Source organism: Cyberlindnera jadinii, assembly GCF_001661405.1.
Source record: "Cyberlindnera jadinii NRRL Y-1542 unplaced genomic scaffold CYBJAscaffold_1, whole genome shotgun sequence".
Lineage (NCBI taxonomy): Eukaryota > Fungi > Ascomycota > Saccharomycetes > Phaffomycetales > Wickerhamomycetaceae > Williopsis > Williopsis jadinii.
This window is the reverse complement of record NW_017963652.1, coordinates 838794-853901: the sequence shown is the minus strand read 5'-3', so window position 1 is coordinate 853901 and position 15108 is coordinate 838794. Positions and strand designations below refer to the sequence as shown.

General features: G+C 40.6%; 3 protein-coding genes across 3 annotated transcripts; 1 reads left to right on the top strand and 2 right to left on the bottom strand.

Annotated features, from left to right (window-relative positions):
* Positions 1-31: 31 nt before the first annotated feature.
* On the bottom strand, positions 32-793 carry RPS2 (40S ribosomal protein uS5; the record flags this gene model as incomplete). The annotated part of the gene is made up of 1 exon (XM_020212407.1): positions 32-793. The coding sequence occupies one exon, from the start codon at positions 791-793 to the stop codon at positions 32-34; it is 762 nt and encodes a 253-aa protein (XP_020073135.1).
* Positions 794-1120: 327 nt separating this feature from the next.
* On the bottom strand, positions 1121-2305 carry OM14 (Om14p). The gene has a single exon (XM_020217883.1). It carries the CDS (start codon positions 2037-2039, stop codon positions 1449-1451), a length of 591 nt encoding a protein of 196 aa, XP_020073134.1. The 5' UTR covers positions 2040-2305; the 3' UTR covers positions 1121-1448.
* An 8064-nt stretch (positions 2306-10369) lies between these two features.
* CYBJADRAFT_165429 (uncharacterized protein) lies at positions 10370-11923 on the top strand. Its single transcript, XM_020214041.1, has one exon. It carries the CDS (start codon positions 10417-10419, stop codon positions 11662-11664), a length of 1248 nt encoding a protein of 415 aa, XP_020073133.1. The 5' UTR covers positions 10370-10416; the 3' UTR covers positions 11665-11923.
* Positions 11924-15108: the final 3185 nt, after the last annotated feature.

The following is a 15108-nucleotide window of genomic DNA, read 5'->3' as shown; positions in this document are numbered from 1 at the left end:
GAACGTTTAATACAAAACCAATCGAATAAACTTAGTAAGCCTTCTTGGAAGCGGAAGCCTCCTCAGCGAAGACATCCAATGGAGACAAAGTCAATTGTTGCTCAGCCCACAAGTTTGGAGTCAAGAAACCGTAGGTGTTGGCAATAGCAACGAAAGCAGCCTTAACGGTGTTCTCCAAAGTTCTGGTGGAACCGGAAGAGGTGGTGTAACAATCTTCAACACCAGCCAATTGCAACAACTTCTTAACAGCTGGGGAAGCAACAATTTCCTTACCTCTTGGAGCTGGGATCAATCTAACAGAGACGGAACCAGACTTACCAGTGGTCTTACAGGAGACAGTGTGTGGTTGACCCAAGTTGGTACCCCAGTAACCTCTTCTGATTGGAATGATAGAGAGCTTAGCAATAATGATAGCAGCTCTGATGGCAGTAGCAACCTCCTTAGCGGTCTTGATACCCAAACCAACGTGACCGTTGGAGTCACCAATGACAACAACAGCTTTGAATCTGGTTCTTTGACCGGCTCTGGTTTGCTTTTGGACTGGCTTGATCTTCATAACCTCATCCTTCAAGTCTGGCAAGAGTTGGTCAATGATTTGGAACTCCTTGACTGGGAGGGAGTGGAGGAAGATCTCCTCAATGGTGGAGATCTTACCGGCCTTCACGAGTCTACCGAGCTTGGTGACTGGGACCCAACCCTTCTCCTCACCATCTCTTCTACCGCCTCTTCTACCTTGACGACCTCTACCACGGCCACCGAAACCGCCTCTCTTTGGAGCTTCTGGAGCAGACATTTTATCTATTGCTGTTATTAGTTTAAAGCGTCGGGATTGTTCACGGAAAGTTGGGGTGGTAACTTTCAATCGACGTTTGTTAAAACTTGGAGCTCTTTCTTAAAGTCAAGTGTGAAAGCAGTAAGAGTCCTTCTTTTTTTTCACCAACCACAGCACACGCAGACTTGCACACAGTGCGAAAGATTTTTTCAGTGGTGTGCGGATGTATAAAGTTTCAAAAAAAAGAAGCAGTCACAAATTTCACCCCACTGCGCCCGTGCCAATTATGTGATCCGCGCAACATTCGTTTCTGGAAATGCCTTCTCTGTCTGAGAAGTAGCAGATTCTATTGGAGGGAGCAAGGCCACGAGACAAATGACAGGTTTTATTCAATGCAGGAAGCAACTGACACAAACTTGTGAGCCATAGCAACATGTAATTTTTGCGCCTCTTTACAGCCAATGACAAGTTGTCTGGAAATATACTGCGCTTTGCCAAACATTAGTGTGGGTGCTTTACAAGATTTACACTTCAAGGAAATTGTAGTTATAATTATAGAATCTGAAAGGGGGCATATGGATAGTGTTTGACCCACTGATGAGGAACAAACTAATCAAGCACGACTATAAAAAGGTTCTTCTTATAATGGTAAAGGAGCAGTTGTTGATCAAGAGGATCATTTGAGGCTCTTTTTGTCATACTTTGGGTAGTACTTCGTGAAGAGCACACCGTCAAGAACAACGAGACCAACCAAACCAGCCAAGATAGCGGTAATTTCACAGTCGGATTTGTATCTAAAGATCTTAGCACGTTCCTGGATTCCAATAACCAATCCGGTAATGGCACCAACAGCAACAACAGCTTGTGTAGCAACAACAGGGTTCTGCAACTCTTCAGTGGCCTTGTGTGCACCTTTAGTGGTGGTATTCACAACGTAGCTTGCAGTGGCAGAAACTTTCTCGGCAATAGCCTTGAAGAATTCAATCACAGGGCCCTTCTTTTCGTTGTACTCCTTCTTGATTTTGTCAGAAGCATCTTTCTCAGCCTTCTTCAAGTCGCCTTGAAGCTTCTTAGCTGTGGCACCAGCTTTGTGAGCAGCATCCTTAGCTTGAGACTTCAGGTCTTGTGCAGCTTTTTCGGCATCCCTGCTAGCATTGTTGGCGTCCTTCTCAAGCTTGTCACCAACCTTAGTGCCAGCCTTGTTGGCATCTCTGGTAATCTCATCGGCAGCTTCTTGAGCAACTTCAGCGTAGCTTGGTTCAGTCATTGTAAGTGTTTTAAATTGATGTTATGTTGTGCGCCGTTGGTGTCTCGTATTAATAAAAGTGGCAATTACGGTACTGATAAGCAATTCAGAGCGTTAAATAAAAAAACAAATCTGAAATATATCAGTAATATAGTAGTGGTGTATGCAACTCAAGTTCAATCCGTGAAATCGATGTGTAATATGAGGTACTCAAGATATTGTGAATATCAATAAGTGTTGGTTAGTTCTTTTTATAAAAGGGGTTGTTTTTAAAGGAAAGAGATCCAAGGCCTTGTGGAATAAAATGGTGTGGAGTTGCGGTGCGTTTTATAAAGTGCTGTAGCAATCAAGAGACAATTATGCGCGGCCGGTAGGGGGGGGGGGAGAATTTGAATGCGTACAATTACAATGTATACCGGTGCGTTGTTGAAGTGCGCATCGGGTTATGAGCTGTAGTGTGTGGCTCTCAGACCAATCAGAAGTGTTTATTACTTCTCTTTTCTGGATTATCTTTGCGCTCCTACTGCATTAGTGATTGCTATGCTGTACGTCATTATGTTTGGCAACCGAGCTGTTTGCTGAATGTTAGCAACAATATGGTTAACTCGTTAACCCTAAGATACAGAAGTTTCATTGGTTATACGATACAATAAAACCAGACCTCATGTAGGCCAAGCCTAACCCAATCACACCATTTGTATGGTGTGAGCTATACTGTCTTTTTAATTTTTTTGGCATTGCCCCCGAACGGTTGCGATAACTCGCAGCAGTTGTGTGGTTTTGATGCTGGTCAACTCGAAACACCGGACAAAATGGCTGTGTACCGGTTAACATGAAGGTTTCTCCCTTGCTGTTACCCACACCGATCATCTCATTGAGGAAGGACCATTGACATCGAAGCCTGAACAACTTGCTGTGTGGAAAGCAACTGAATCCATATGACTATTCCTAGATGTACCTTCGGCTCTTTCTTTAGGAAAAGTCTAGACGTTCGGATTTACGAGGCCATTATGTAATTTTTATGTGTCTGGTACCAGACTGGTCGCACGTCGAGCTTTTTTACTGGCTGAGCTGTCAGGCTGACCCGCAATGGAGGATTTAGACTGGAGTGTTGGATGTAAGCGAAGTCTCCGCTGTAACGTACGCTTATAATAAAGACGAGCTGATCTCTATTGGAGTAATGATTTTTGGACTCTCGGTGCCCTTGATTGCAAATGGTTGTCGTTTAATTTTTAACCTTGATCCAAAACAATCCGCAAACGTAATACACGTCACCTAAGAGATGCCCACGATCGTCATGAGCCAACAACACGAGGGTGTTTCTATTTGTTGGTACACTGTTTCTTTGACTACACTCTGGTTAGGATTGAATCACAGCCTGCACTAATATTTTTCACTTTACTACTAGCATGTTCATTTATTAATATAAGACATCAGACGTCACATGCCTCGCTGATAATCTAAGATTGTCACTCTGATTTCAGGTTAAGCGACGAAAAGTTTATACACATAGTAAAACCATAATTGATTTACCCTCAGAGCTTTCGATGGATAGGCTGTGTTTCAATCAGTTCTATGCTCCGCACCACCAACTCTTGCTTCAACTCTGTTTGTTTCTTTTTGGTGTTGGTCTTCGGCGAACAAAAGCTTCAGCTAACTATATTTCACTACTATGTTGAAGACCAATTTCAACCAAACCCACTTTGAGTTGCTGTGTCTCTAAGAAATGCACATTAGAAACATTCTTTGATATCACAACTAGCTTCACCCAAATATGGCGAGTTATGTATTCACGTTGTGTAACTTTTTTGCCCAAAACGCAGCTCTCTTTCTCTCTTTCTCATTGCATAATCCATAATACTTATTTCAACATTGGTCCTCACGATAATCCATATCAATTGTCTTTCTCCTTCGGAGTCAGTTCTTGAGTGTTCTTTTTAGTAAATACCAGTCATTAGCGGGCTTCAAGTCCCTGAATGTGATCCACCGAACCTGTCCCATATACAGAGAAGGCAGTGGGTAATTTTACATACGTATAAGAAATACAAGAACTTGTTAGAGCTATGTTAAAATGTTTTTTCCTTAGATGACCTCCAACAACACAAAATATATGTGAGTTCCCAGCGTTGATGATCTTCTGAAATTTTGTCTCATCGCTATCGCAACGTCCATAACTCATTTGTATTGAATCTCTAAATGTGGAAGATGGCTTGTAAATGTGGCTTGTAAATCTGAGAACCGGCTAAACATCGACATACTAGGAGAATATTGTTCCACTTGTTGATCAGGTGGCATTAGCGACATTGCATTCGATCTCCACCTTTTCAAATAATATCCAAATGTACTTAAAGATGGATAATTATTACTAACGGAAATATTAGTATTGATCGATTTCTGACTTGTTCTAAAAAAAGTGATTAAATAGCAAGGCACTTTTATATACATGTCTGCACCATAATTAATTGATCTAGAGTCGTTAAATCTTGTGGGAACTCAAAATAGAAGTGCTTTCTGGAAACTACAAACGCACAGTAGATCACACATTTAACCCAGACGACATCTACCTTTAGGACCGGCAGACCAACAAACGGAGAATCTTTAAACGAACCCTTTCAATTAATTATCGAATTGCGAAATTGAAATGAGCCCAGTTCGTATTTTCTCCAGAATACGTATCGCCAGCTTCAGGGACCTTATCAAAAATAAACCAATTGACTGTGATTGCTGGAGTAAATTTACGAGTACATTGGCTCTTGCTCAGAAAAAGGGGAATAGTTAGTACATGTCATGATGTGTGTCTCAAACTCATGGAAACTTGTTCAAAAATGCCAGCTTGACAATCTGTACAGAAAAGTTGGCTTTGATGATCTTATACTCACCTCGTCCATCTTTCAAAATGCCACCTGCATGTAGTGGGAAAATCAGCCGTCGACTGCGAATTACAGAAGCGCCACATATCCATCTGTGGAAATTGGACTCGTTGATCTCCGATTTGGACTTGCAACAGACAGATTCGTGTATAATTCACCTAGAACTGGCGTAGACCATACTAAGGTTACATCTAAGCCTTAACCAATTAGAACTGGAACTAGACTAAGAAATGGTATGTTGCATACAATCACATAGACCCCATTAGAAACTTCACGAAACCATGACATACACTGACTATGTAAATATGCTCAGACTTATAGTCCATTCTATGATTTTGTTCCTTTAGTATTCGGCACATATGTCAGAAGCCTGAAAAGCGATGATAAATGATGTGCCGATGAAGTGGTTTGTAGACTTCATTGACATGTGGAGCATAGATGGTACGGGTTGTCCATCCCTTGGTGGATAATGGCTCACTGGAAACTAGACAGTAGGTACTGGGAACTGAACGCTGGGAACTGGACAGCTCATGACGTAGCTGTTCACATTTAGTTCTCATCAGTGCCTACTATTCATAGGCCTCATGTATATGCGGTTGAGATGTATAGAACGTTAAAAAGAAGCTTCTAATGCAGATCAAAATTAAGCGCCATGAAAAATTTTCTAAGCTTCAGATTGTTGTACAGATTGCTGTGCAGGTTATTGCACCAACTATAATTAGAGTTTCTGCTCAGTTTAAATAAGGTAGGATCATGTTGCTGTGGGGCCGCCGGTCACATATCATTTTAACCAGTTTAGTACCACGACAGCTTAATCACTTTGCAAGCCTCATGCATGTTTAACCTCGCCCTTTGGTATCTCAGCCCCTCCCATGAAGGCAGATAAAGGTCCAGACAGCAGACTCTGGTGGTGGGAGACGTCCCGGCATCTAGTTCCAATACGGACCCAGAAGTTGGCTGGAGGCTCTGGTATGGTATATTGCAAACTTTGCAGGAAAATACTCAAGGCCTCTCTCTAAAAAATAGTAGACGCGTTAGACTTTGTAGACTGCGTAAGGTGGACAAAGCATAGTTGATGTAACAATCAGCCCTACAAATAACAGCAACATTCTGGTGTTAGCTCGAGGCTAATCTCATCTATAACTACGGAATGGAAGATATCGTCACAGAAAGCAAAAATAAAACTATAATTTGATCTTTCCCTGGTAGGCCGAGGATATAGAAAATTCAGTGTTTGAGGTTCTATACCCGCCTTGTTCTTGATCACATAGTTACACGATCCTGGACTCCGACGCATTTTTTCTTCTCTAACCACTTCTTGGTTGTGTTAGAGCCAAATGCCACATAAGATATTAAGAATTGATGGTGTGCACCATCAACTCGCCGAAATGGCCATTAGGCCTTATTATCGTCACAATGTTGCCTAAAGTTTGGTCAATCTGAGTCCAATGTCACCACCTTGGATGGTGAATATTATGAGTGCTGAATTAGCCACTTGTGGAGCCTTGAGAAGGCTGAACCGCCGAACCTAATCATTCTATGAAAGTGAATTTAACGTGCGTTTTCTTTTTTTTGGTTTTTCTCTCTCACTCAGATCAACGATTCAAATTTCTACGCTCCGGTCAATTGGACAGTTAAAGTTAATGTCTTGTCGGCATGCCGAATAGTCGAGGAATGCCCATAACATGAAGCAAAGCCTAAACTCCTTTACTTGACAAAGACTTAATTACTGTGGAAGGCCTCATATATCTGTTTTCACTACTATATGAGTTGTGAAACGTTAGTCCTGTCCAGTACAGAATTACTCTTCGATAGCGTCTTATAACCTATGAGTGTGATTGTCACTTTTGTTCAGCAACACATCAGTTACCTGCTTGTTAAACAAATTACTTTTCACTAAAGTAGGCATACACCATACCACAAAAGAATACTGTATTAAAGTTTGCTATTCCACAGATCAAAATGTCATCTCAAGCAATCAAGTGAAGAAAAAAATGCAAATGTGCAATTATTTCCGCAGCTATTACATATAAGCTTAGAGAATTGTTGACGTCAACTTCATTCGAAAGCTATATTAACTCAAATTAAACTTCATCTAAGTCTGTTATGAAACCTGCAAATCGTAAATGTCTGTAATACGCTAAGCTATTTAGCAGCAATTAGATTGGAAATTTTCATCATCAACGACGTACCTTTGAGATTGATTTTGTCCAAATACCCTTCACATGTAAACAAAGAATGAGCATCGTGCTAAATACTCTTAGAGTTGTTCCACTTATTATGTGCTCCAATACAAAAATAAGACACGTATTGTAAGATGACGGGTCTCTGCTCCTATTTGGAGGCTGTGTTTTTGAAAAATGACCATCATTACTGAAAACTATTTCGGTTAAGGTTGATCAACTCTGAAGAGCATGGATGTAATGGAATGTTGGAGCTCTACAAATGTCTTGGCCTACAGTCGATTTATAAGTCATCCAAAGCATTGGTTTTGTTGTTATCCTTTGCGTACGGCAATAATAATTGTACAAGTCACAAATCAGTCTTCCGATTATATAACTTGTTGAGTCTCCAACGCCGAACATTCTAAAACTCTGGTTGAATTGCTTGAACTTTACGAAAAGCTGCAACTTCCAGAATGTAAACCGTACACATTATACCTCGCTTTCAAAATAACGTTGCCGAGAATCAAAACAACAGTCTTTTCGGTAGTCAGCTCTATATTAAATTAGAAAGCTTCACCTCACAATGCATTCGTTTAAACAGGACTCGGCATGTACATTCTTTCTATAACCTGTTTTGATGTACATTGTCATAGCAAAAGATGTGAAGTTTCAGTATAAAGTCTAAACCAAAGTGTTATAAATGGGTTGACAAGGCCGAACAGCACTATTAGAGGCAATCCTATAAGGACATATAATGTCAAATAGTTTGTCTCATGTAGTGGTCAACGCTATATTTATCTTTGAATATATCGAAAAGTTTTACAACACTTTTACATGTCATAATGCGAATAAACGCTATCAACCAGTAATAATGTTCCACGTAGATTTGGGGGCTTGGTTCTTGAATTTTAACACTTGATACTTCCATAGCTAATCATATGCTCGAGACATAATCAGGGTTGAGCAATGACCAGGGGGATGCACAAACTATGCTAATACATGTGTATGAGGAATGTTCAATTACGTCTAAAACGACTATGTACGCTTACCTCATTGCATTATAAGCGGTGGTACAGATAGTTTCCAACGTACATGACCTGGCTTAATAACTGCGTGGTCGGAAATAGTAAGACAGCTACCTGCTCGGCACATGTTCACCAAGAAAGTGAGCTATCCTCCTTATGTTCAAGAAATGGATAAAATCCAAAGTTATTTTGTAACTTCAAGATACCAATAGAAGACAAAACTAATTGTTAGAGTGGTTCAGCTCTACTTTCAACTGGGGGGTTGTTTTGCTTCAAAGCAACTATCGAGGGTCCAACGCCCTCTTTCCTTTTTTCAGTAGTGCTCTTGCGAGCTGTGTTGAAGTCTGCATGGGTAGCATGCATCCTGTTTTTCGACAGACTTCAGAGTTGGGGATAAAAAAAAAGGGCGGGAAAAAAAAGGAAAAAATACAGGGCCTCAAGCGTGCTCTGTACATTCAGACTTGCCTTTAAGTCCTTATCAGGCGGGAAGAATGATTTGGGATCACAATGATTTGTGTCCAAATTGAGCTGATTCATAAACCATCATTACGTTGTTGAATACTGAGGAATCCTTCAGAGATAGTGGTGATCAGTCACTATTCTATGACACTCAGTACCTATACACAAGTTTCTCAACTACACTCACCAAGATGGGTCCCTTAACTCTGGTGTGAATCTCTCTATGTTCATAGGGCGGGGTTAACAATAGACTCAGTAAATCATGTTCAGACATTTATAAATTTGGTGGAATGTCTTGACCACCAGTATAATAATTTTGGCTCCAATTGGGTTTTCATGGCAACAGTGCACAGCCCGATACATGCACAACATAGCTCAACGGCCTAAGTAAAAATAAGCCCAAGGGCTTCAACTCGTATGTAGAGCTTCCTCTTTCACTTGTTGTCACCTCGAAAGTTAGAACCTTGTCAGCTTGAGAAGACTTCCCAGCTGCTTTAGCAATTGATCTCACATGTATGGCCATACTGTTCGGCTTTCAATTACATCACCTGTACAAGGTTTAACATATCGATAAAAACTTACCATGATAGTGGTTAAAATAGTTAATCACCCAATTGTGTCGTTCAACTGAACTGTAAATGTCGAGAGCTTCTCTGCGTCATTCATCAAATATTCGGTAGACACAGGTATCCAATAAGTTAAATTGTTGTCGAATGTGCCATGGTGATCCCTGGAACTGTGACAGGTTTCCATGTCACTTACTAAAGGCAAGTCAAGTACATTTTGGTGTATAATACATCGCCCTGCAAAGCTAGGCCGATATTTTTCCATTTGGGGTGTACAAGTGCAGGACATTCTTTAGAGGACCCGAGTGTAAAAGAACCCATACCGACCCTCATCCTGTGAAAAGCTCGGCTCTGAAATAGCAACAGCATGTGCAATGTCCTGATCCATCAGAGTTCCATCTTTCAGTGCCATACCATAAAATCGCACAGCCTACATCTCTATGTAGAGTTAAGCATGTCCTTAATCCTTCCGGCGATTTATCCTTTCCTCTCTTTTCTGTTTCCTATGGTGTAAAATTATACTAAGTAAAGCAATGAATATCAAATGAATTAATTAACCATGTGCCGAATATAAGCGGCCAACTACGCAAGCGGCCTCTCCCTTTACTTGAGTTTTCTTCCCCTGCGGGACCAAATGTATAACAATGCGGGTCAAACTTATAGTGATGCTACAGACTACATACTGATACATGGTGGTTCGGTGTGGTGTAGCCGCAATTGGCGCTATGTATTTACAATCAGCAGAGGCCCATAGCTTACAGCCATAATCTTGACTAATAATGGTGTGCTTATGCAGTAAGTTAACCTTTTGACTACTTTTTCCTCTTCACCAAACTCACAACATTTCGGGGTTTACCGAGACAGAGGACACGAGCAGCATTTCTATGTAACTTTAACCCAGCCTGTTTCTCAGTTCTAAGTTAAAACCCCACGTAATTGATTTGGGCCACCTTGCAGCTAGCATCCTTCCCTTTTCTTTTTCTAGCTGACCGCGAACGACGGCCAGGCTAAGCAATTAAGAATAAACTTTACTTTCTCTGCATTCCTCCGTACATCACATGCATGAGGATTTTCACTTGCAGTATTTTTATGCATCGCAGCCCTAATTTTTGGGCAACCCGTCCATACAAATTTTCTTTTTTCTTTTACACCGAAGAAGTTCAATTTGGAAGCGTTGCCCCGAATGTGCAGACATATAAAAACCTGAGAGATTGTCTCTGAAGTTTTGGTTGCCGAAATCTAATACGAACATCGAAACTTCCATCCCTTGCTGGTATCGATCACATCTTCATTGGAACAATCAAACACATTAAATGACATACGTTGGGGACAACAGTAATTACCCAAATCTGACCACTGCCGGGTTGATTTTCCCCTCCAACACTGCTATTGATATTGTACAGAACGACTATGATTTGCTCTTTGATCAGCTGGCTTCAGAGCAACCATTCTCAGCTGTTTCGTTGCCGAACAAACTTCCTGATGTGCAAGAACAACTAATGTATCAAGGGGATGCCCTCAATCATTACACACAATTGGACGGATTTCCTCCAATGCACGCTCTTGCTCCTGTTCAAACTGACGGTATGATGAATTTCCCAGGAAAGGAATTTCAGCAACCTTTATACTCAACAGCGCAAGGTATTATGCAACAACAGCATTTCGCTATTCAAACACCAATCACGGTGCCTGAGGAGATATTTACACGTCCACAAATGACTGCTTCCCCTGACAGTATTATGTCTCTCAACGGGGCCACACGGACATCTATGGAACCAGTGGAACCATACGAACGCTACAGAGTTACACGAGGTGTATCCTCTGGAGGTTCTGCCACAAAGCCACCACACACAGTCACCATACCAGGACACTATTATACTCCGGTGATTTTAGAGCTTGTGGGAGCAAAGCTGGAAGAGCTTTGTATGCCACAATGGAGCCAAGCTGAGAAGGAAGACAAACGCAGAATTATAAGGGTAGAAAGATACCAAATCGCAAACCGCATAGTTGCACAGTTCAGCATTGTTGGTAGCGCAAATGAGCATCCAAAGGTTGTTCCTGCTCCCCCTGGGGTGGATGTCGTAGAGGTTAGCTGTTTGGCTTGTCTCACGCGAGAATGTGACGATCAGGATGAAGATGAGGAGTCGGAAGATATCAGTCAACAATACCGGTATAAAAGCCCTTCTCCTCTCAAAAATAGTTTCTACATCACAAGCGTTGAAGTTATCAAAATAGTGGAACTATTGATTGGAACAGAGCCTTCAACACCGCATGAACGTCGACGCGAAAGAGGCCGTATAAGATCCAACTTGGTTCCATTCTGGAGCAAGAAATCAATTTCGTCAAGATGTTCGAATCAAGAAATGAGATCAAGTCCGTTGAGTGATGAAGGGGCTGACTTCAGAGTTGAGTTGGCCACGAGGATTATGAGCTATGAAATCCGTAAACCAAGGGGCTTTGATAAGGAGGTGCGTATTCTAAAGTGGGAGAAGCTCGTACCCGCTTTAAAAAGAGCACTTCAGAGTTACTATGTTGAAGTTCCAAGTGATTTCCATCCATAGTTACTGCTCCCATCATTCTCCATAACATACGACTTTTTTACGATACAGACGATCTTTCTTTCTGTCGGTCTTAGTTTATGTGACTCTGATTAGACCATTATTCTATTCAACACATATACACTGAGCTTTGGAAATGTCTACGCATACTAGTTAACGCATATACACCTTAATATGGTATCTGGAACACATTGTGCTAAGCAATGTTTCTCAAATCAAGATATAATCTTTGATTTATATACAAATATACAAACGAGCAGAGCTCTATACTTGAAATTATGAAATGCATTCAACTGTAGAAATGTTGATTGACTCATATGGTCAATGCCAGCTTGCAATTGAAAGTTTTTGAATGGTTATATTTCCGGAACAAGCAAATTTACCGCGTAACTACCACAGCCTACAAACAATACTCCCAGAGTATAAACCAGACGTCACAGAGCAAGTTGAGATAAGCGCATTACTGGGATACAGATGGTGGAATGTATTTGCTGCCAATGAACCATCTGTAGATAAATAGCTGGAATCGACCTCTCACAATGATTCTCTTCCGATGTTTACACGACTTGTTATTTGCTATCGTGACAATTTTGTATTCATCCTTGAAGATTTTGAAATGTGTAGAAACTTTTTCTCATGAAGGAACACATAAACAGGGATGAGATAGATGTCTTGATGGATAATGAAGTCTACCTCTCTGTAGATTAAACTATGCCGTGAACTAATAACATCACAGGGGCAAACGTTCCACCTGCATCACAAAGTTAAGAGGTGAAATGTCGCCCCCCTCCCCAGCTCGTGAACCCCTCAAGGTATCGGGATGTGAAGAAAACATGAATGTTTTGTTCTTACCAATCAAGTGATACTGTAAAGGCTGAAGAGAAACTTAATCTCTGGTCGAATATATACCCGGTTATGTGTCACTTGATACCATTGTTCAAGTGGCCAGTTCATCGCGTTAAACCTCAACAAATAGCTAGAGAGCTTGGCACGAAACCAATCATCGCATACGCAAACGAACCCTAAATTAAAAGCATCTTTCACAATAGAGAGATAGGAGAAGGGTTAGAAATGCCTCTATATTCTGTTATGACATGCTTTTGAGTTTCATAAGAGATTATTTTATAATTCTCGGGCTGTTCCATACAATTTGATCTTAGTGTTAACATGCAGCACTGCTCATATCAAGACTCATCACGGTGAAACTTCAAAGAATGTCTTTTGGAGTGTTGTGAATCAATCAACGTCTCCTGGAATTCGGTAGTTTCATACATAAACCTCTGTCACCTGTGGTCCTCCGTACATTCCAATTCGCAATTTTATTCGGTGCATGTAAAGCTGTTTTCCTCTGCTTTGGATTCAAATGTTCAAGTGAAACACAGTGAAAGCTATTTCACAGTTGAAATATCAGAACTTCTGACATTTTAGGTCAACTTCCCTAAAGATACTAGTACTAGTAATGTACAGGAGCGTGCCTGTACACGGTTGTCAAATAAATTATATGTATGCCAGATCCATATACGAATTGCAATTCTCTGGTCGTCTTTATGGTTCATTCCATTGGTCAGCACAATATGAAACATTACACATCTTTCTAGAACAATGTTGATAGCAATCGGCAATAAATTGATGGTGATATTGCTTCCCCTTTCAAAGCACTCGATTATAATGAATATGTGTTGAAAGAGCACCAGTTGCAATATGAACAACTTGTTCAATTCAACTGAACCGAGGAATACAACATATATGGCACCTCCCACGTATCAGAGCTGATCTCATAATTTGCATTCAAGGTCAAATCGATGTTGATATACAAGAAATTTTTGATTATTTAAGAGTCATTCTATCATCTCACAGGCTTGCCTTTGAACCACTTCTAGACCGCAGCCGTGGACAAAGCACATAACTAAGCTTGTAATTATAAGTAACGTGATAACTGCGAAAAGTTCACAGAAGAATTACTATTGATGATCATTGTACAGTGGCTATACAACACTTCTCTTAAATACACAATGAAGGATAGGTTTGTTTCTCGTGTATCCTAATTTTGTATATGATATCTCAACCCCTCTTTCTTCAAGACCTCTCGAGTATATACCTCACTATGTCAAGTCGAGAACCACGACGTCACTTTGAGGAGCTCAATAGGAATATTTCTCGCTGCCGATCCCTCCTTTGTAGCTATATCAACCATCTGTATTGATATTTTTGTGCATATTATGTAAGATTGACATTGCTGCCTGTATATCCAAAAACTGACGTGAGTGGACGAACATGTACATTTGAATACGCTTATAATTATTACAGACAACAGTGCATAGAATCTCCCTTCACAATCTGAATGAGCAAGACAACTACTGGTCAGATAGCTCTGGTGAAATAGTGGATCAGTAGAAACTATTGGGTATAGAGAATATGCCAAAATATCAAACTGAGTGGTAGGTAGATTCCAAGACGTACCAGATTTCTCAAAAGTTATAAGTTACTGTTCAAATCAAGATTCAACTTCGCTTTTGATGCCCAATACTGATGCCATGTGAATGGTCTCGTATGTGAGGTCTGGTGCTGAAATTGTTCGCCGAATATTAACGCACTTGAAAGAGTTTGTGGCCTTATGTTATAAAACACGCAACGCTCTGTATGGAATTTTACTGCTAAGATTACTGAAGTAACATGTTAATTGAGCAATCATATGAGTTAGAGGGTGGATAGAAATTTGACCCTGCTAATGTGATTGATTTAGCCAGCAGAACAAATGTATATTTAGCATCGTGTTGTCCCTTTGCTGATTTCCTGGTCCAGCTGCGAAGTTTATTTCCCACTAAGGTACCACCTATCAAAAGATCTACGTTATAATATATTTGTTTTCAAAGCTTTTTGCTTTAAACACATCACTTAAACACTAGTAAAACCTCGTGATAAATTAATTGAGCGTCAACCTAGTTCACCAAGTAGTCTACGTATCCTCTCTATCCAATATAACTGTTAGGTGCGTGATGATACTCTTGAGCAAACTGGTGAACAGATTACACTTGCGGGTTCAAAATATTTTACTCTACGTTATGTTCGGACAAGCACGCATCAAGTCCCGTCTTAGAGCTCAGAAAGATATATATTTCTGAACCAAAGCCCTTCGTCTGTAACACTTGCCATTTATGAGGTAGGCATGTTAGGCTTAAAGTACAGCTTCATACAGAAACATCTGTTCATATATGCAGTTGTGTGCCATGCTATGTAATGTATATGCCTGTACAAGTAGCTCTTTGCATGAAGAATGGGTACTCCGAGGCTTGATTGAAAATTGCTGTTGTATCTTCACAAGCCGAGACTGGCTGAAGGTACAACAACTTGATACTACATGCCATAAAAAAAGGAACTGTAGAGTTCATGAAGAGCTTACTAAAGTTTTGGACAAGTACACCATTAAGTTAGAGAACCTTTCCCGCG